At 35.5% G+C, this 22,037-nt stretch overlaps 2 protein-coding genes across 2 annotated transcripts in view; one reads left to right on the top strand and one right to left on the bottom strand.

The window, feature by feature from the left end:
• Positions 1 to 4,559, bottom strand: part of LOC125668512 (protein mago nashi homolog 2) — a 6,028-nt gene extending 1,469 nt beyond the window's left edge. Inside the window, exons 1-3 of the mRNA XM_048902749.2 lie at positions 4,405 to 4,559; positions 974 to 1,032; positions 664 to 774 (exon numbers count right to left, since the gene is read on the bottom strand). Coding sequence (XP_048758706.1) covers positions 664 to 774; positions 974 to 1,032; positions 4,405 to 4,498 — 264 coding nt within the window. The 5' untranslated portion in view covers positions 4,499 to 4,559. The remainder of the gene's footprint in view (positions 1 to 663; positions 775 to 973; positions 1,033 to 4,404) is intronic.
• A 158-nt stretch (positions 4,560 to 4,717) lies between these two features.
• LOC125668992 (muscle, skeletal receptor tyrosine protein kinase-like) overlaps positions 4,718 to 22,037 on the top strand; it is a 44,771-nt gene continuing 27,451 nt past the window's right edge. The window contains exons 1-8 of the mRNA XM_048903439.2: positions 4,718 to 4,830; positions 7,969 to 8,306; positions 10,048 to 10,180; positions 10,423 to 10,531; positions 11,248 to 11,362; positions 14,077 to 14,220; positions 14,455 to 14,577; positions 21,167 to 21,320. Coding sequence (XP_048759396.2) covers positions 4,761 to 4,830; positions 7,969 to 8,306; positions 10,048 to 10,180; positions 10,423 to 10,531; positions 11,248 to 11,362; positions 14,077 to 14,220; positions 14,455 to 14,577; positions 21,167 to 21,320 — 1,186 coding nt within the window. The 5' untranslated portion in view covers positions 4,718 to 4,760. The remainder of the gene's footprint in view (positions 4,831 to 7,968; positions 8,307 to 10,047; positions 10,181 to 10,422; positions 10,532 to 11,247; positions 11,363 to 14,076; positions 14,221 to 14,454; positions 14,578 to 21,166; positions 21,321 to 22,037) is intronic.

Below are 22,037 nucleotides of genomic sequence, written 5' to 3'. Positions count from 1 at the left end.
AATAAATGTACATGTATGAATTTTTAAAATTCTAAAATAAATGTACATGTATGAATTTTCACTCACTAACTCAACGGAGCACTAGATCACAATTTCCTGTCCCTCTACACAAAGCAAAATTACTGTCCCATTGTTAAGTCAAAACAAATCATAAATTTTATTTATAGTTGGATTATATATAACAACTAAAAGCACACCTGCCCAATTAAACAATTACCCCCCCCCCCCCCCTTCCCCAAAGCACAGGCAATGCATCACCTAAATGTAAACACCTAATTAACATGACCAAGCTCAGCCCCAGGCATTCACCACTATCTAGGTAATGTGCAAGTGGAAATATTTATACGTTTGATTGATGATGTGTATATGCTACCACCACTTTCAGAGATCAAGAGTGAAAAACGATGAAATGTTTTACATAACCAAAAATTTCACTTTGAGACATCAAGAACTTCAAAATATCGAAAGTTCAAGAGTAAATTTGCTTAAGCTATGTGGAAGAAAAAATTCAGACTGAAATTTTACTTTGAAAGATCGAAGTTCGAGCCATCGAGAGTTACCTATACTTGTTATGTAAATACAGTAAAAACTATTACAATGTAAATCCACTGGAAAAAATAATTTCGATCAACATTTAATTCTGTCTTTGATAAACCCACAGACCTGACGACCAACTCTGTCGTGAGGTGGCCACAATGCGTCATCTTCTTGAATAATTTCCGAGTCTTCAATAACCCTCTTCAGCTCTTCCATTACAGACTTGTGTACATAGGCCTACAACATAGAAATCAACCCATATATCCAAAACCTGCATTTCAACCCTCTATACACTTATTGCATAATTCATAGTATCACAGGTTTGTTTAAGTTGAATATCAATATTATTTCCTCACAAATGAAGTGTGTGGCATGGAAAAATTATAAACTTGGTTTGCATGTATAAAAATTTACATCAGCAGTAAGTCAAACTCACCTCCTTTCTAATCATTGTATCGTTCTTGTAATTTGAGTTATTGGCATACCGCAGCTTTCCTGCGGAAAAAAAAAAAAGAAGGTAATATTATTTACAAATCTGAAGACAGAGGAAGCACAGACTCAAGAGTCCCCAGTAGGATTTTGCCATGATCTTTTCTGCACTCGCGGTTTATAAAAAAGGTTAGAGTTTTTTCATCCATTATCATAAAAAGTGGGTTTTCCCATTTATAAGATACACAGATTTACATGCCCGGACTCCAACATTCAAAACAAAAGACTTATCTTCCCTATTTAATTTATGTGAGGAACAACAGTTTTACCTATTAAATAACCACCCATAAATAACCTTAGAAAGGAAGGTGGGTGAGGAGGGTGAAATGATACAGCACCTTCTTGATTCGACTTTCGATACTTTAGTCTCGATTCCATGCAAATAAATTTAACATAATAGGAAAGAGTTTAACATGACTAGAATAATTGTAAGGTACTTCCCGTTTTCACGGCTACATCTTTTAAACATATTTGACATGTTGCAACATTCTTATCATTTGTCCTAAAGCCGAAATGTCGGCATACCCAGGATTTATACGTTTCGGGTGCATTTTTCAACTCCACTTCGTCCATTTTGATACAGCAAAGTCTACTTGTAATTTGATTGGTCAATTTTCAATTCCAATCAGGTGACTAGGAAGAGTAAACCATGTTATTAAAAACAATGTGTGCTATTATTTTAGAAACGTATTGAACTGAAACAGACCCGGAATAAATCAAACATCGAATCGAGACTAATACATCGCAATTCGGCTAAATCGCAATTTAGCTACATCGTGATGCATCGTTTCACTCCTAGTGAGGATGCAGGTGAGTATGGATATCTTATAAACTATAGGGTCTTACATTTATAAACCCAGTTTATAAATTCAAATCATTATAATTAATTTCTGAAGAATATTTCAGCTTAATCAAAATGATTTCTTGTTTTGTTTCTTTACATGCTACACTCAGTGATAAAATCTACAAAGAGACAGACTCACTGTAACTGTTTACATTGAGAATATAAATCCTTCTAATGATATAATGTTTAACTATTGCAGAGTGTAAAAAAGAAAGCCATTTTGAACTCTACCACAATAGCACTGAAAACATACCAATATTTGGCATGAATACCCAGGAATCCATGCATCTGTAACAGGAAGGGAGAAAATGCAACAGACCAGACTGGGATTCAAATCCAGACCCCCTGAATCTCAAGTCAGGTTCCCCACTGACTGAGCTATCTGGCCACTCTCTAAATGTCTCCACACCTTGAGGACATCAATTCAGGAACTTTATCCTTTAGTAGGCATTTTTACTTGTCAGTTTCAGGGTCTGGTTTATGGCACGAAATGTAACAGGATGGGAGAAAATGCAATGGACCAGACCAGGATTTGAACCTAGGCCCCCTGAATCTCTAGTCAGGTATTCTACCATGATCATCTTCGTCTCCGTACACAAGAACACTACCAGATACCGCATAACACATACCAATACAGGATAATGTATGTCTGCGATTACAACACAGTCCAATTACTTGGCAGTGATTTTTTTTTCAAACTACCACCCCTCCTTTTGAATTGGGAAAAATTAGCAAAATTTTCCTCAAATTGGGAAAAATCATTCATAGTAAATTAAAATGGTATATATAAAATGATCAAATAACAATTTTTTTTGTTTTATTTCAGATCTGATTTAAAAGCATAAAATAAATCATTATTTAACATTAAATATGTATTGGAAGTCACATCTTGTATAGATATTATTTACTTTTTCTAAGAAATACTTATTGTTTAATTTCATAAAATAAATAATACATTATCGATTCACCAGCATTTGTACCTATAATCTTGTAAATATTATATTAATAATCAAGTTTCCAGAATGTCTCTCCTGTTTGTATTTTTCGGATTTTAGTAAAACCCTATACTGTTGGCCACTTCCTGTTATTAGCCTGACCCTACATATTATGGCGGTCAAACTAAATTGTCAACAATATGGCTTAAGGTAGTACTCTACATCGTCATAATGGCTGACTTCCTTTAAAAACATGGATGAAAAAATCGATATCAGCAATATTTGTCTTTTCCTTTTCCATTAAAATACCTAGCCGAGTAGCTCAGTAGGTTTGAATACCGACTGCTGAACTGTAGGTCGCAGGTTCGAGTCCAGCAGGGGTTTTAAATTTTTTTCAGATTACCTTCTACTAAAACTGTATTTCTTGACAAAATAAAGTAAATTTGAAAATTTTCAATTTCAAAATATTGTTGTACATATCCTCCACTTTTCATCTACATCAAATTTCTCTGGTGTAGCATACCTCCTTAATGTGTATCTGGAAACTACATACTTCGCTGCATATCTGCTTATATGGATGCCTCTATTATTTTACACATTCTTTACAAAACCTTTTGTATGTACAGTAGTTTGGGGAATAAAACTGAAGAAAAAAACGTATTTACTCTTTGTCAGCAATATACAGTAACCTTTTTTTAAATGCCTTTAATGGCCTAATTTCCCTAGATTTGAAATTGGGAAAAACATATATATATAATTGGAAAAAAAATAGCTAATTTTAGTGAGGGGAAACAGCCGAATATCGGTGGCATTTTGGCCCCAAAAAAATCACTGCTTCAATGGTGCAATAAGTGCTCACTTATCATTAGAGGTTTCATTTTTAAAAAAGCAGAGTTTGATAAATGATTTGAATTTGCAAGGTACAACATTGCTGAATATATAGAAAAAAAAGGAAAGAAAAGTTCAATAAAATATTGAAGTAAGTGTTGTTATATGCAACTTTCCTACTTTCACTTCAATAAAGAACATGGATTCAGACACAGCGCATGTAAAACAAAGATTGAGAATCAAAATTGGAACAAGTCACTGCACTTCATGCCTTTGTTTGTAGAGACAAGATAAATTATGAGCCTAGCTACTACCAACTGCTCAATGAAAAAATATGATTTTTCAGTTGATGTCATTTCTTTCTGATGACCCCATCAACATCTCTATAAAAAACAATTCGCACAATGTTTGCAAGAAAGAGTTTGGTTTATGTGCAAACGAACTCTGGCAGATGTTTGGTGTTCTACCATAGATAGCTCATTAGACCACAGACGATCGAACCTGTTTTGAAATGAACATGCCCTTAACTCTAGCCACACAACAGCACAGATGGCGAAAATACAGGGGCTTGCTCCCAGCTTGTAAAATGTAGTTTGAAATAGAATAAACAACAGTTCTTTCAAGATATAGATAGATTGATTCTTTAATTTCACAAGCCGGTAGTATGCCCGTTTTCCCAGGCCACGCGCTCATTCTCAAATGCTATGATAGTTGAATTTATCAATGTAGACTAAAACAAACACACAGTAATATAACAAAAATATAATATACCATCAGGACGAAATTCAAATTCCAAGAATTCATGCCCAAACTTTCCTTTGTGTCCAACATAATATCGTAAATAGAAATCTTTGGACGCCGCCATTTTTTTCTTTTAACAAAACTGTCAGGAAAAACAGTGCATTTCCGGGAAAACCTTTTATTTTCATAAATATAAATAAAACCAAGACAACATATGAAGTGATGCATATATAAAAATATGTTTCTAATAAATCATGTGTTATCCATTATCTTAGACATTTTAGTAAAAGAAAATTTTGTCTGATTCGGAAATGTAACATCTTTTTTCCTTTTTTTTTTTTTATTATGTAGCGAAATATTTACCGGTTTGTGCGGAATAGTAGACGATGCTACCTGAGAAGCTAATTTTTGAAATATCATGCAAACAAGGGGCACTTCGAGCTGTTAGATTTAATTGTACGGGTTTCATTGTTTGCTTTTCATTACGTAAATGAGGTTGACCTTTTTATAGAGTGGGGGGGGGGGGGGGGGTGTCTCACAATAGCAGGTGCTCTTTAACATCCACCAAGAAAATCAAACGTCCTGTAAACGCTTGTGACGGTGAAGTATTGACATTAGTCTCTATATCCATAACAGGACAAAAAATATCCCGAAGTTAGCATCTAAGGTGTGATAACAGCGCTCTGTCAAAGCATCCTAGCACACTGGACATTTGATCTGCCTATTCATTAAACGCGGGCCAACATGATAATTGGCTTTTCTGTCGATTAAATCTAATCTGTTTTTTATGAAATGGTTAACAACTGTTTTCAAACCTTCTTGCTTGAGGTCGCATATGACATCACACATAATGCAGAGTTGTCGAAAACTGTTGGTCCTGTCAGCAAGGTCGGTGAAAAATTCCCTGGACCGATAATTGCTAGAAAATGTCTGTCCAAATGACCATTTGAAAATATCGGCTGTGATCCAATTATTTTAGAGCTCGGGTTCGGGATGCACAAGTGAAAGTCACTCAAACAACACGGCCGCACGGCCGATCAAATTTGTGAAAGGTTCTCTACCGGAAGAAAAAGCTCAGTGGTAGAGCGCTCGCTTCATAACTGGAAGGTCGTGGGTTCGAGTTCTGCTCATGCCATGGCCACGTCAAATCTAAGATGTAAATATATGCTTGTCAAATGCTCGGCATTTAGCAATGAGAGTCACATGTCTTTTGGATATGACCCCCAATGTCGCAGCAGGTTTTAACACGTTAAAAAACCCTCACTACTACGGTCTTGGAGTCAGAGTACAAAGCATAGGTCTACATTTGTGGTATTTCACTCACAGCTGGTGATGTCTCAATATGAGGGGAAATTCCTGACGGGATGTAAAACATACTACTTCGTAAGAAAAGAAAAAATGCTGAACCTGGACCACTTAAAAAATTACGAAGTCTTCCGTGGTGTTACTGACTTCCATGCTGGCTGGAAAACTGACCGTATTTGGCTAGATATGAGTGGAAGGTGCATTGCTGTTAAAACAAGAAAAGGCATTTTGGTGCAGTTCTCTTTCTTTCTTTCTGTGCAATAGAAGGTACATGTATCTGGTCTTACAAAACCTTGTCCAGTCTGACAGAACCTTCAGCTCTGCCAGACCAAATGTCTGACAGTGATTTTAAAATTTCGACAACTCTGATAATGGCGCATAAAATATCGAAGTAAATGTGCATATCGCAAGATTTGAATTTCATCTCTTTCGATCAAACTCGAAAACTACGAAATATATTTCATTTATAACACATTTGAAGTAGTTTTAGGCATGAAAAGAATTATTATTGCTGAAAAAAGTTTAGAAACATGCAATGTGTCCTCTAAAGCAATACAAGCTGTAACTGACAGTAAAGAAATTGAAAAATAAAAGAACAAATAGAATAACATATTCATGATTGAATCAGTATGTAATCTCATTGAATCAGAGTGCCAGCAATAAACCCATCAAATCAACTGAAAATGTCAATTCATGAATTATTGTCTTCCTGACAGTAATTCCTGTTCGTATTCTCCAATGTGCATTGGCCTCAGAGGTCACCATTTGGGAAAATTACAGCGCAAGTGACAGATTTGTAAAACAATTTATCCAATATGCCAATTTTATAGAAAATTCATTATCAAAATTTTATTTGAGTGGCGCATTTGCGTAATTATTACTTTCTTACACTTTCAATACTTTAAGTCATTCATGACACAATGTAATATTTCAAAGCAAACAAAATGTGCAGTTAATCATGTCATTTTCCATACTCATATGACCTCAGTCTCAGCAACCCGATTATGTTCAACAGTCATTGCAATATTATACAACGATTGCGTCCGAGGCTGTGTGTATACACCACATTCACGGTTTATATGAAATGCTGATAGTAGGTATGCTCTCAAGCAATATTGCCATATTTATTTTGCTGGATTTTTCATCAGATCTTAGGGCAGTTACAACTTGTGTTGCTTTAAAAACGGAGGTTCTGTGTTTATGGTAGGTGTTGGCATATTGAAGAATCCTCACTTTTACGGCATTGAGCACCACGAATAGGTAAAACTTTGTAGTACTTCACCTAAGACAGAAAACAACAGTGCATATGAAAAACAAAGATTCAGCAAATTTTTTATAAAACCTTTCTTGGGCTTAAAAAAAGTAATTGTGTGGTTCTGGTTCCCAACCTATGTTACTTTCTGATCCCTGACCTTGATATTTTAAAGCTCAGGATCAAATTATTGTTATTAAATTATCTGGCCTTGGTTATCCCAAAATGTTGATGCTACGAAATTTAAGACATCAAAAAGTATGGATGGTATCATAATTTTGTGTAACATTGACACAATATTTCAGTATTATAGCATTGTGCATGTAGGGGCCTCAGTGGCCGAGTGGTTAGAGCATTGCGCTCAAAATCACACGGCCTCTCACCTCTGTTGGTGCGGGTTCAAATGTCACTTGCACTGTTAAGTGAGAAAGTTTCCCAGTTTACTTTCGGAAGGTCGGTGGTCTCTTCCCAGGTACATTGTATCTGGCTTCTCTCTTCCACCAATAAAAACTGGGTGCCACCAGATAACTGAAAAATATCCACTGGAGTTGCAGACCTTTTTAATATTTTGTATATCAAAAAAAAGATAATTCAGACTTACCTACCCTATTTCTGACAAGCACATAATAGGAACCTCACAGTTTTTATTATCGGTCTTATGGCATTGTCTTTACGATATACAAAGATACTTTATTTGTGTGTGTCCATGTTTTCTTGAGTACTGCCTACGGGTTCTCCTGGGTGCTATCTTTTCTAACACTGCGCTCCCAGAATTCCCTACCATGAAATTGGGTCTGTGCATTCAATCCAAAAAAATCCTCAAGATATTAGCATCCAATAGAGCTATTAAGTATAACTTTAAATCAGTTCATAAAAATCAAGGATCTTGCTGATGTCTTGTAACACATTGATGATAAATAGTATTTAACATCCTTACCTATCTGGGCTTGGCACTAGAATTCTAACAACCTGATTGTGTTTTGTATACTTAAAGTAATTGTTCAGTTGATTTGATTTCTTTTTGTGATTCAATAAAGGTGATGGAAACTACTGCTTGACATGTGGGAGTGATAAATCGGTGAAATTATGGAATCCCCACCGGAACGTCCTTTTGAAGACTTACCATGTACACGCCTATGAAGTTCTAGATGCTCAGTCGTCTAGTGACAATAGCCAGATCTGCTCCTGTGGCATGGACAAATATGTTTGTCTCACAGATGTAGCAACAGGGAAGTCGCTTAGGAAGTACAGAGGGCATGCTGGGATTGTAAATTGTGTGAAGTATAATGAAGAATCATCTGTCATTTTATCTGGATCAACAGACAACTCTGTCAGGATTTGGGATTGTAAAAGTAGAAAACTAGAACCTGTGCAGGTACCCTACATAGTAACACATAGAATATTTTATCTGTACTTATTTTAGTGGGATTCAGATTTTTAGCAGTGAAGCAAAAGTGCTGATTTATAGTTATGCTAAGATATTAAATTCTTTATTTATTCATCGTGATCATGTATAGAAGAAGTGCTAAATCATGATTATGCCAAACAGTGCATCTACTCTGACTGCACCAAGTGCTAAATCATGATTACGCCAAACAGTGCATCTACTCGGACTGCACCAAGTGCTAAATCATGATTACACCAAACAGTGCATCTACTCGGACTGCACCAAGTGCTAAATCATGATTACACCAAACAGTGCATCTACTCGGACTGCACCAAGTGCTAAATCATGATTACACCAAACAGTGCATCTACTCGGACTGCGCCAAATTTTGAATGTGCTATAACAAGTACACATACAGTAGAACTATATGTTACATAAACATATCTATCTTACTGCAGAGAAAAATCTAGGCATTTGATTGGACAACAAGCTGGGAAGATGAGGCCATATACCCTGCAAAGAATAGATGGGATATAAAATGGCTTTACTAGATCTATAATATATACTTAACTGCTTTGTAAAATATGAATATTATTATTTGTTTTAAAGAATATGTTAAATCAATCTTTTAGTTAAAGCATTTTGAGAAATTTTATTGTAGAATTACATTAATTTACTTTAAATAATAAAAATAGCACCGTTAGTGATGTAATAATGATGTTTACCAGATAATGTGTGTTACTGGTCACAAATCTGTCTCATCTTTAGCTGTGTACCAGCGCTTATCCAGGTGTGAAAAAGGAAAGCATGGGAGACACTATTTCTAACACTATTTTTGCAAGACAATCCACATTAGCTCTTCCAACATCCATTGAAATGCCAACCATCATGCCATCTTCAATTCAAACTCTAGGTCTACTTTCACTCTGCACACATCAATTTTGCCTGTACAAAATTTGCACCTCAATGGCAAACACTTCGATGATATTTTTTCTGATTTTGGACAACCTTTTATCAAGCACCGACTACCAAATGTTTCATCCTTGCAGGGATGCACAATTTTAACATAGATGCGTAACTCCATGAATCAAAACAATGATGATCAACAAGTTTACTGCCTGTGATATCATTTTTCACAGCTGCTGAGGCACTGTTTGGGTTTAGGCTAATATGTTAAAGGCCAATATATTGATAACTTTCTCACATTAAATACAATGTTAAAATTTAAAAAAAAAACAAAAAACCAATTGTTCTTGTTTAAAAGTTGGTTGTTAAAATGATTAACAAATTGTTAGAATAAAAGTAAGAAATTCTTTTAAGTTTATTATTCCTGAACGCACCCCCACCCCCTCTTGATTGTTTGATTTCTAAATTGATCGCTTTGCAGTAGGACATGTTCATTATAAAGATTCTTGGCAGGATATATGCACTTACATTCCCTGTCAAAGTATATATTCAGGGAATGTAAGTCCACATACCTTGCCAAGAATCCATATACATGTAACTAATAGAGTACTGATTTTCTCTGAAAGATTTTCTCATGACATCACAGTGGTGAGGAAAATATTATACACAAGTCATCGAAGACATGTGACATCATAGTGGCAAATGACATCTCTGAAACAACAAGTCTCTTTTGAAAGGGATGCAATTTGTCTAAACTTATCTATATTAAATAGTCAGTCTTGGTTTGGTTTTTTAAATCTCTGAACCCTCTTTTTCCTTTTAGATTTTGGATGAAGCTAAGGACAGTGTCACTTCTATACAAGTGTCTGACCACGAGATCCTCACAGGCTCTGCTGATGGTTACTTCAGGCGTTATGATCTCAGAACAGGGAAAATGCATGCTGACTTCATTGGAAGTAAGACATTTCTTGTGAAATTCTTCTTCTTTCACTGAGGATTTATTTTATCTAAATACAGATACATGTATTAGGGAAATATTAAATCTATATTAAGACAAAAATTTTACTGTTCACCACAATGAGTATGTACAAAATGATCAAAATTATTTTTGAGAAACTTATTTTAGAATTCTAATCTTGTGTGTAAAGAAAGATCTGATGAATAAAATTGATTGTAATGTAGTTGATATGTTTACCAGAGGCTGTGTCATCTGTAAGTTTTACAAAGGATGGACAGTGTGTTCTAGCAAGTACTCTTGATGGTTCCTTAAAGCTGATGGATAAAGACACTGGTGAAATGCTAAATGAGTAAGTTAAAAGGCGTACTGTAAAAATGTAGTCATTTACGTTTGGGGGAAATTTACACTAAATTAATCACATAATAAGCGCATAAATTTTCCCCACACGTATAGTTATGAATATTTGATGTGACTTACTTGACTTAATTCTCTGGGTTCCCTGGGGAACATAGGGCCGCAACCAAACTCTTCCATTGATCAACCCATGTCATTCCAGCAGCCTTCACTTCTTCGTTTACACTTCTGCGCCAGGTCTGTCTGGGTCTTCCTACTTTTCTTTTGCCCTGTGGGTTCCATTTAAGGGCTTTTCTGGTGAAGTTTGACGAGGACTTTCAAAAAGTGTGGTCATATCTTTGATATTTACATATTTGATGTAATATATATTACATTCAGTTAACATGTATTTTTCTGCCACGTGCAATGTTGGATGTGGATAAACGCGTACTTAACCCCCAGCGAAAATAACCACTTCTACAGTATCAGACATTACCATGAGTTGATGGGGACAGTAATTTATACTTTATGAAACATAGTATACTAAATTCCCTTGCAAGAATAATTTATACATGTGTATGTATTGCAAAATTGTCACTGAAATGCTGGCTATCATCTTTATATACGAATACATGATATTCATACATGTGGTGAATGCTAGTACGTTCACTTATTCAACCAATCATGTCATTGTGTGTGTTGATTTAATTCTTAAAAGGTTATTTATTATAGGTATACAGGACACAAGAATCAAGACTACAAAATTGACAGCACACTGAATGGCCAGGATACGCATGTTATAAGTGGATCAGAGGATGGGCTGGTGTACTACTGGGACCTGGTGGAGGTGGGTATAGATACAGGGAGTGGGGTATCACTAGACCTCACTGAGGTACTGGAGTAGGAATGAACACAGAGTGGGGTATTACTAAACCTCACAGGAGGTACTGTAGTAAGAATGAACACAAAATGGGGTATTACTAAACCTCACAGGAGGTACTGGAGTAAGAATGAACACAGAGTGGGGTATCACTAGACCTCACTGAGGTACTGGAGTAGGAATGAACACAGAGTGGGGTATCACTAGACCTCACAGGAGGTACTGGAGTAAGAATGAACACAGAGTGGGGTATTACTAAACCTCACAGGAGGTACTGGAGTAAGAATGAACACAAAGTAGGGTATTACTAAACCTCACAGGAGGTACTGGAGTAGGAATGGACACAGAGTGGGGTATTACTAGATCTCACTGAGGTACTGGAGTAAGAATGGACACAGAGTAGGGTATTACTAGACCTCACAGGAGGTACTGGAGTAAGAATGAACACAGAGTAGGGTATTACTAAACCTCACTGAGGTACTGGAGTGGGAATGAACACCGAGTGGGGTATTACTAGACCGCAGATCTTCTAGACCCACTGGAATAGGTTTGAAGACTGAGTTTTGTTTTACCAAACTTCATTGAGGTACCATCTTCACTAGCTAAGGGTTTTCGGTCCATTCCGCTCCCCATTATGGGGAAGATGTGGAGGTACTGGAGTAGGTATGAACATGGAATGATGTATTATCAGGTCCCAGTGAAAGTAGGTATTATTGCCAAAAGTGATGTATTTACTAGGCCCCAATGGAGGTGGATATGACTGTTGAAAGTAGTGTATGAACAGGTTTCAATGAAAGTACATTCATTACTGCTGAGAGTGACGTATTAACAGGCCTAGGTGGAGATACTGGGGTAGATACGAACAAAGAAATGCGTATGAACAGGCCCCAGTGGAGGTCCGTATAGATACAGAGTGATTATTACGAGGCTTCAGCAGAGGATAAAGTGGAGGTTGCCATTATTCCCTCACCTCTGATAAATATGCATTATAATCTCCCATTGCAATTAGCTAATGGTGGTCATGTGAGGACTATTACTTATAAACAGGCAAGTATGTATGAGTTGTCTTTCTTGCATGTGTCCATAGTATTTAAGCATCCACAGGTTGTGCAGATTCAAAGTTTGTTCAAATCATAATACCACCATAGGGGATCAAAGAAACATCTTTAAAAATCTTCTTCACAAGAACAGCAGGGCCACGATGAGTCATATTTTAAAATATGCAAGCATCATCAGGTAGTGAAAATTTAAGTTTGTTCAACACAGGGGCTCCTGGGCAAGATGCCGGACACAATAAGAAATCAAAGTTTTATAGGGGAATACACAGGAATTGAGGAGGAATAACACACCATACAAAATTTATGAAAAGTGGAGGATGTGTACAGTGATCTTGACTTTATCTTGTTAAAAAGTGCAGTTTTAGTGGAAAGTGATTTGTAATTATATATAATGCATCATACCATGACCTTCCAGGGCTTGGGCATAAGGGTTGAATGTTTTACATCAGATGATATATAGAAAGTATTTTTTCAACAACAAAAATTTGAAAACAATTGATCAAATGAATATTCAAGTTTGTTAACATCATGAACCCTGGGGCCACAATACGAGCTTAGAGTTTACATTGGAATATAAGAAACAATATTTATCTTTTTCCCCAAGAGCAAGGGTAGCACAATTTACCAATTCAATATAATTATGCAATTATCCTTATGTATTGTAGTTTCAAGTTTGTTCAAACCATATGTCCCACTAGGCTCTGGACATGACCACAATAGGGGATTATTGTTTTTCTTAGGAATATCTAAGATTTTTAGTCAATCTTCCTTTTAATACAATACAATTAGACTGAGGAATAATGAAGTGTTCTTATGTAGTGTTGATGATATCTCATCATTCCATGATTCTGGTTTTACAAGCCAGTTAGTGCATCCACATTATGGGGGGGGGGGGGGGGGGGTTTAAAAATTTCCAACATCATGAATCTTTATCACTGTATGAGCAAGATGGCTTAGGTGAACATAATGTGGCCCATACAACTCTTGTAATGCTTTATCAACACTATCAGAATAAATGTGTTTATCCATCTGAAAGGATTTCATCAGTAGGGAACGCTGTCCGAGTCATTTTAGTAATCATTTAGTCAAGAACTCCAGAGATTGATAAAATATAGATCATTTGATACTGTATAACAAGTTTTTTTTTCTGTGGGGTGATAATTTGGGCTTGGTAATGTGCTGCCATATTTTAGCTAAATTTGCACCCAAATGTGTCTGCATCCAAGTACATTGTAAGTTGTTTTTATGTCAAAAGGTACATGTAATACACACACACACACATATATATATATATATATATATATATATAACTTGGGAAGTAAATGGATAATGAGTTTCTGTTTCTGACGACACTAAAACGTTTAACAGATTAGGAATTAATGCTATACTGTTTATCAATTTTCATGTTTTGAAACTCATTGTTTGCCAAAATATATTTCACTAAAATCATTGTATACCTAGAGCTAGAAAATTGCAAAAGTTTACACCCCCACCCCCCAAAAAAAACAACACAATACAGTACCAGATGAATTTGTGTTGGAAACTTACTCAGAACTTTGTCACATTAATGTAACCATCTTAGCATATGAAAATATAACAACTAAAGACTAAAGTTAATTTCAGGCCAAAGTAGTCCACAAGCTGGACCACTCCACCACTCGGGCCGTCCACTCCTTGTCCCACCACCCCGAGGAAGTGTGTCTGTTGACTGCTTGTGGGGACAAGATGTATGTGTGGAAGGACAGACATGCTCAGAGCCAGGCCACATGATAGCAAACTCCTGTCACAGGTCTGTACTTCAAAGGAATACAATTGCTTGTGATTGGCTTTCTCATGTGGTGATGTACAATTACACATCTCTAACTCTATCTCAGTACATGCATTGATATTAATTGGAAACTGATCCTCAAGTTTAAGTAGAGTACACATTGTGATAAAGTTTTAGAGGCAGTGAAAATAAGTTTAAAATGAAAAAAGAAAAATTTATATTTTTCTTCTCAGTTTCACCACCCAAAGATGGAATTTCATCCAGAGTCTAATGCTGTGGTAAACAAATGTGATGCACCGTACAGAAATGATCTTAGCTTACCGCAGGTTTCAACAGTTGTTAAGTTTGATGTCCAAGTAAACTAGATTGGAAAGCGAACTTGATAAATAATTTCATCAATAAGGAGTAATGTGCTTATGTGTAATGTGTTATTTTTAAAAGTTCAAAAGAGTTGTTTCCCTTCCAATACTTTTGTACCACTAATTTGTTCACAAAATATTTTGATTGGTGCATGATTGTTCATAGAGGCCTATAGTATTAGTAATAGCTACCATGTCCTGCCATAAAATGGTGAAAGCTTAATATACTTGTAGTCAGGGTTTCCCTCTCCAGTCTGTCATGCATATCATTGTGTTTTAGGAGAGGACTTATACAGGCAGTGCCTGCTGTCCGATCCTGATATGATTTATCACAATAAAATACTGTTTAAATTGAATAATTGTGTTCAGAATTTTCACTATGCTTGTAGATATTGAGCTGATTTTTAATGTGTGTCTGCATGTATATCAGTCATAGGTCAAAGAGCTATATAAGCATGTATATGATGAGGCCAAATTTGGCACCTAAATAATGTAATACATGTAAAATCGTCCTAGATTATATATATATAAATATATATATATATATTTTATTTTATTTTTTAATTTCAATTCACTTGTGACGAAACCATGATAACATTCACATCCAGTTTTATGCCATTTGTTGTAATTTAACTTCAGAAATGTAGCAGTTTCTAATCTGTTGTCCTTTTTAGCTCACCTGAGCTGAAAGCTCAAGTGAGCTATTCTGATCGTCTGTTGTCCGTCGTCTATCTGTCTGTCCATCTGTCTGTAAACTTTTTACATTTTCGACTACTTATCCAGAACCCTGGGCCAATTTCAACCAAACTTGGTCAAAAGCATTCTTGGGTGAAAGGCTTTCAAGTTTGTTCAAATGAAGGGCCATGTCCCTTTCAAAAGGGAAATGATTACAAAAATGCAAAAATAGGGTGGGGTCATTTAAAAATCTTCTTCTCAAGAACCACTGAGCCAGAAAAGCTGAGATTTACATGAAAGCTTTCTGACATATTGCAGATTCAAGTTTGTTCAAATCATGGCCCCCGGGGGTAGGATGGGACCACAAAGGGAGATCAAAGTTTTACAAACAAATATAGGGAAAATCTTTAAAAATCTTCTCAAGAACCATTGGGCCAAAGAAGTTGACATTTACATGAAAGCTTTCTGACATCGTGTAGATTCAAGTTTGCAAAAATCATGGCCTCCCTGGGTAGGTTTTACATGCAAATATATATGGAAAGTCTTCAGACATGGGCCAAGGTGACTCAGGTGAGCGATGTGGCCCATGGGCCTCTTGTTCACTAAAATTGTCACTTTTAGTGCTTATATTGTTGCCCCCCCCCCCCCCCCCCCCCCCACTCCCAGCCCCAAATTCAAAGGAGAACATTGACACATAGCTTATGGTGGGTATTTTCTGTGGTTGTCCATATAATTTGATATATTTTAGAGAGATTGGATCACAAAAATTTCCATTTCCACCCACAAAAATACCCATTACCGCTATACAGTATATGTTTGTGGTAACACAATAAATGTTAAATCTTCCCCAACGAACTTTGTGTTTGTAGAAAGTAAAATTGTGCACTTTTCCATCGAACTTGAAAATTCTGGGAAAGGTTACTTTACCTTCATGATATGGTAGGATCACCAGTATTTTCACTACACTGATCAGAAAGCTGTGCATTCAGTCCTCATCAAAGTAAAACTTTGCTTCAGATCATCGAAAGTCATTTTACCGGGCCAAATAAAGCCTCTACTTTCATTTTACAGGGCCAAATATAGCCCCTACTTTCATTTTAGAGGGCCAAATAAAGCCCCTACTTTCATTTTACAGGGCCAAATAAAGCCCCTACTTTCATTTTACATGGCCAAATACAGCCCCTACCTTCATTTTACAGGGCCAAATATAGCCCCTACCTCTGAGTTTTGTTCTTGTTGACTGCTTTTCAGAAGAAATATGGGCCTTGTAATTGACAAGTTTTTCAGATTTTTTCAACATACCTGTGAGTTCTGAAATGATTTTGTGTATAATTTGTACTATTTTGAGATAAAACTTGACCTTTGTTTTGTTGATAGGATAATCTATTGATTACATTCCTATTCATTTGTCTACCAGTGGGGGCGGGGGGTCATATAGCAAATTCTTTATTTCTATGTTGATTTTATTTTCATTCTTTTTATTTCATTAAAACGTGTATACAGTTGTTTCTTTGAAATCTCATGTCGCAAGTAATCAGTTTTTTTTCGTCCATCAACAGACATGAAATCCTCTGCAATTGAAAGACTATGAAACATGCAGATGAAATATTCATTGGCTAAAGTGTGCTATTCAGATCAAAATTGTCCATTGTCTGTCACTGTCATCACTTTTCATATTCTTGACTTCTCAAGAACAACTTCGCCAATTTCAACAGGTAATCGAAATTTGGCTTATCTGGTTAATTGTTTCTTTAGAAGATTCTATTTCCCAATTATCTCCCCTTAGAAAGGAGCATGACTGTTTATTTGAATAACTTGAATTTCTTTTATCTAAGGAAACTATGTGCCATGCTTGAATGAAATTGGTCAAGTTGTTCTGGGGGCCTAATTCTCTAAGGGACTTAAAACAAACAAAAGCTTAAATCTTGTAAACAAAAACTTTTGAAATTTCACTTTGATCTTTATTCTTTGAAACTAATAGGAACCAAGATTTTGATGTAAGGTACCATTCCTGCAAGTTTAGGATGAATTAGAACTATCCTTCTTGGATTAATACACCCCCCCCCCCCTTTCAATGAGGTACACCAAAAACTGGGTATATTTAAAGAAAGAAACTATCTAATAGTATCTATATTTTAATATCATTCCTTTGATGCAGCCTTGTAAATCTACAACAAACATCTTGCAAAATTATTGCTCCTACCAAAATTTTATGATCCCATTTCTTATATCCTTGAAGTATTATAAATTACTTGACACACCTTCTACGCAATAGCCACCTTTGTTTTAATGGTAGTACAATTATAATAGACATATAAATGTATTAAACATAGCACCTTTAGCCAAGGGTGAGGTTTGTTGATAATCCACTAGTAATAAACTGGGAAAAGACCCAACTACTATCCTAGACCAGATAAGCACAAAATGTAGGTCATATGCAGCATTCATTAGGAAGAAGTATCCCAAAATGTGTAAAACAAGCAAGGTGACCTCACCTAGACAGACGGAGTGATTCCATTATACTCCCAAAAGTTCATTGTGGGGGATGGGGGTATGAAAATATAGGTTAAGTCTTGTACACAAGAAATTTTCCTTTTGACCTTTCACCTTTAACTTTAGAAACCAAGTTGGATATCATTCCTACATGCTCGAGATAAAAATTGGGTAAAAGATGTGATTTCTTCAACAGGATGAAAAGTGAATGTACAAAAGAACGGATGTGTTGCAATATTCCTGTTGCAAATGGATGAAAGGCCTTCAGTATAGCCCTCTAGAGATACAGCAGTACAGAAACAAGGGATCTGCAAAGTGAACCCTCCCATATTATAAAGTGAACCCCTCCCATAGTATAAAGTGAACCCCTCCCATAGTATAAAGTGAACCCCTCCCATAGTTTAAAGTGAACCCTTCCCATATTATAAAGTGAACCCTCCCAAATTATAAAGTGAACCCCTCCCATAGTATAAAGTGGCCTATTCCCAAAGGTAACCTCAAATAACCTTGCTGCTTGATTTTTAAAATCATGAATGTAGCTTTATATTAAAATAACACCCCTACCAACATAACTACCAACATAACTACAAACATAACTACAAACATAACTGAAATTGGATACCAGGTACAGCTCTAGAGTCTTGGACACAAGGAGTTTTTGTACCTTTTACATTTGACTTTGAAAATCAGTAGAAATGCAGACCTTTTTCAGTGAATCATTCCTGAAAATTTAATAATTCTTTCAGAAAATGTTGCTTAAAACTTTTACACAAGGAAGATCAATTTCAGTGATCTTGAGTTTTTAGATTTGACCTTAAAAACCATTACATGTAGCAGCAAAGATCTACACATACTGTACCATACTTGCTAGTTTGAGAGATATCAGATAAAATATATGGCTTAAGTTTTGTACACAAGAATTATCCTTTTAAGTGACCATGGCAATCTCATTTACATTTGACCTTGAAAACCAAAAGAAACCATTATCTTTAACATATATACAGAGTGGCTTAAATCTTGTACAAATAAAAAAACAACCAAAAAGCAAATAAACTTGCGTATAAGTAAATGACTATGTGTTAACAATTAAACATTTTAACTTCTCTTGATCTGGTATGAAGCATTTAACTTCTCTTGATCTGGTATGAAGCATTTTGGGGGAAAGGGGACATAAATAAGTTTCTGCCCCCCTCCAGTCAGGGCAAAAACTGTCAAAAATTAACAAATTTTTACAAATCTTCTCTACAACTGCACTTCTGTAAGAAAAATTAAATACATGGTCATGTAGAGCAGGAAGGCATATACTAAAATTGTAAATTGTATGATCGCCAGGGTAGAGGTTCTGACTCCAGGGTGAGGACAAACATGGCATGTAGTGTTTATATGTAAAATATTTAAAATAGCTTCTTCATGCTATTGATACTAAATTGAAAACAAATAGATATATATTGAAGGAGCAGGTAGGCCTTTACCAAAACTTTAAATTTCATGATTCCAGGGGTAGGGGTTTTGGTTCCAGGATGGGGCCAAAATTATCATGGTGATTATTGTCTTTATAATTCCAATGTTATATATTACAATTGTTTTGATTGGACAAATAAAGCTAAATGAGAAATTACACACCAATAAATCCAAAAACACTGTAAACATGCGTGCCTGAAAACAAACAACATAGTGCGGGGGGAACTATTTGAAATTGATAATATAGGGAATGAATTGGAATTATAAGAATCAAACATTCTTTTTGAAGAAGTTAATGATATGTAAACTCTGGACATTTTACTTACAAACTTAACATAAAAGTGCTTCACACTTTTATTCAGTTTGTGAGTAAAATGTTCAGAGTTTACTCATTGATAAAACTTCTTTAATTTTTGCTGATAATGTATAAAAACTAAATGGATATTTACAAAAAGCAGAAAAGGGTTGTACCAAAATTTGAATTTTGCAATCCCAGGGTGGGTCCAAAATAGGCATAGTGTTTATATAACAGATTATGTTAGGTCTTTCACCAGTATCGGTACTTTTGGGGGCATTTCAGTTAATCTAAGAACACATTTTGTTTTATACTGCTGCTGAATAAGATATGCAGAACAGGAAAATTATTATAGATTTCATAGCCCTTGGGGCTAATGATAGTTTTGAATCAACCAATACTCTGGTGACCAATAAGGCCTGTGGGCCTCTTGTATTTTACATTCCATGTGTAGATCGTCAACAACATGGAATATCTTACACGAGTGAAAGATGTGATGAATAGTATGTTTTTCTATGCATGCTTTAAAATCAAGTAATTCTGCAGAATTAATGAAGAGAATGTGGAATGTTAGTGAGTTGATGGGAGCTCAGAAGTACAGCAAGATTAGACCCCCCTCACCCCTCAATATTCAAAATATTTTTCAAAGACTGACAAAAATTTGTCCTAGAGTATGTTTTGAACCCCTCTCCCCCTCAAATTGCTTTCTACGGCCTACAGTTTGCTTACCCTGTGTTTGACAACAATTTTCATCAAAATAATAAAAAAATGAATTTGATTTACCACATTTATGTATGTAGTATAAGGTACTTCTGATATGCACACACCTGTTACAATGTTTATCAATTTCACCAGTCACTATACAATGATAGTCCAATCATTTGAAACTAATTAACATTATAAAAGTGAGATGACATTTTTTGTAAATTGTGTAATTATATGGAAATTGAGTCGGCATTCATATATTGTGTAATCACAAAAGTGTTGAATTCATTAAGAAGGAATGTCCCAAAAGTGACCTTTCACTGCTGAACAAATACCACCCGAAGTTCTGCTTTTACATCTGCTGTAAAGCATAAATCGTGGAATATATCTACATTCTTGATAAGAGAAAATTACCTATTATACAGTATTTGGTCATGCACCTATGATCAGAGGTAAACTGTTAAATAACCATAGAAGATCTATTCTACACAGGAAAATAAAAAAAAACAACAAAAAAAAACAAAACGTGATTAATTACATGGTACCACTAAATGTAGATAGTGGCGTGGTGTTCTATCCGTTTTTTATCGAACCTTATCAACGCTGGAAATTGCTTTTGACAGTTGTCCACATCGAACAACCATGTGCTTTTGTTATGCGCAAACATGTCAAAGCCTGTGTTACGATTGCGCAGGTCATGCGAAGCATGAAGTTTTGTTGTAAGCGGGAATATACCTGGGTGTTCAGGTGTCCTCAGGCGGTTGATGGTGTGTATCGTAAACTTTCACATTGGAATAATATTTATTTGTATTAAAAAGTGAAAGAAGTCACGAATACCGGTCCAAAGAGCTGCGAAAGAGAGATGCGACAAATATGACAACACTGCTATGTTATTTAGTCACTACATCTGATCAAACCAGGTGTTTTGACGGAAGAGCACCAAAGTACCCTGTATAGAGATCCACGGGTTTGCTTGTCATCGGAGGAAAATGTTGCTGCATATACCCCGTTACAAAATGTCTTGAGAAAATCATGAAGATCGACGGTCTGTGTGTTTTGATGTTTCTGGTGTTCGGGCTCCTGGAAGTTGACTGTCGAAAAGTCAGCAAAGGTAAAAAAAACTTTTATTTCTACCTTGACGTGAAACTGATAGGTGATTATCAGCTGTAATCTGTAAATACGGTAGTGTAATAACATCTATGTTGATACTAAGAATTTACGTTGGTGAAATATTGTCAGAGATTTTAAAGTCCCTTCAATGGAGGAAAAGAAATATTTATCTGAAGTCCTTAACACATAACAATTTAAACATCGAATTCAAAAACATTGGTTACTTCGATTAAAATAATTTTGTGTAATATACGTATTTCTGATATTTGAATTTGCTCAAACAGTTTTCTCCAATGAAATGGCGACATTGAATTAGATTGTTAGATCAAAAGTTTCTTTCTTGTTACGGTAGAATGTATGGTCGTGTAAATTAGTTTTGTGGAGGCTTGATTAATTTCAGAAAATGTCATCATGTTTTGTAAAGTTTTCTTTGAAGAATTTGGTTTGAATTCAAGTTAATTGGTGTTATCTTATTGTGGAATAGGGTATTGAATCAAGGTCCTGAATTTCAAAATAAGTTTATTCCATTAAAATATTTCATAAGTGATTCTGCATTGAAATCATTATATATCTATTAAAGGAAGCTGTAACAATTGTGACAGCAAAGGTTGTCCTTTGTGTGGTCCTAATAACGAACAAGTTTGTTCATCTAGTTCCCTGCTTCACAAGTTTTCTGTTGTTCCTAGCAAGTTTAACTTTGTGTTCATGAGGGTATAAA

This window comes from Ostrea edulis, chromosome 4 (assembly GCF_947568905.1).
Source record: "Ostrea edulis chromosome 4, xbOstEdul1.1, whole genome shotgun sequence".
Classification (NCBI taxonomy): Eukaryota; Metazoa; Mollusca; class Bivalvia; order Ostreida; family Ostreidae; genus Ostrea; species Ostrea edulis.
Note: the sequence above shows the minus strand (reverse complement) of the source record. Positions and strands in the feature narration are given on the sequence as shown.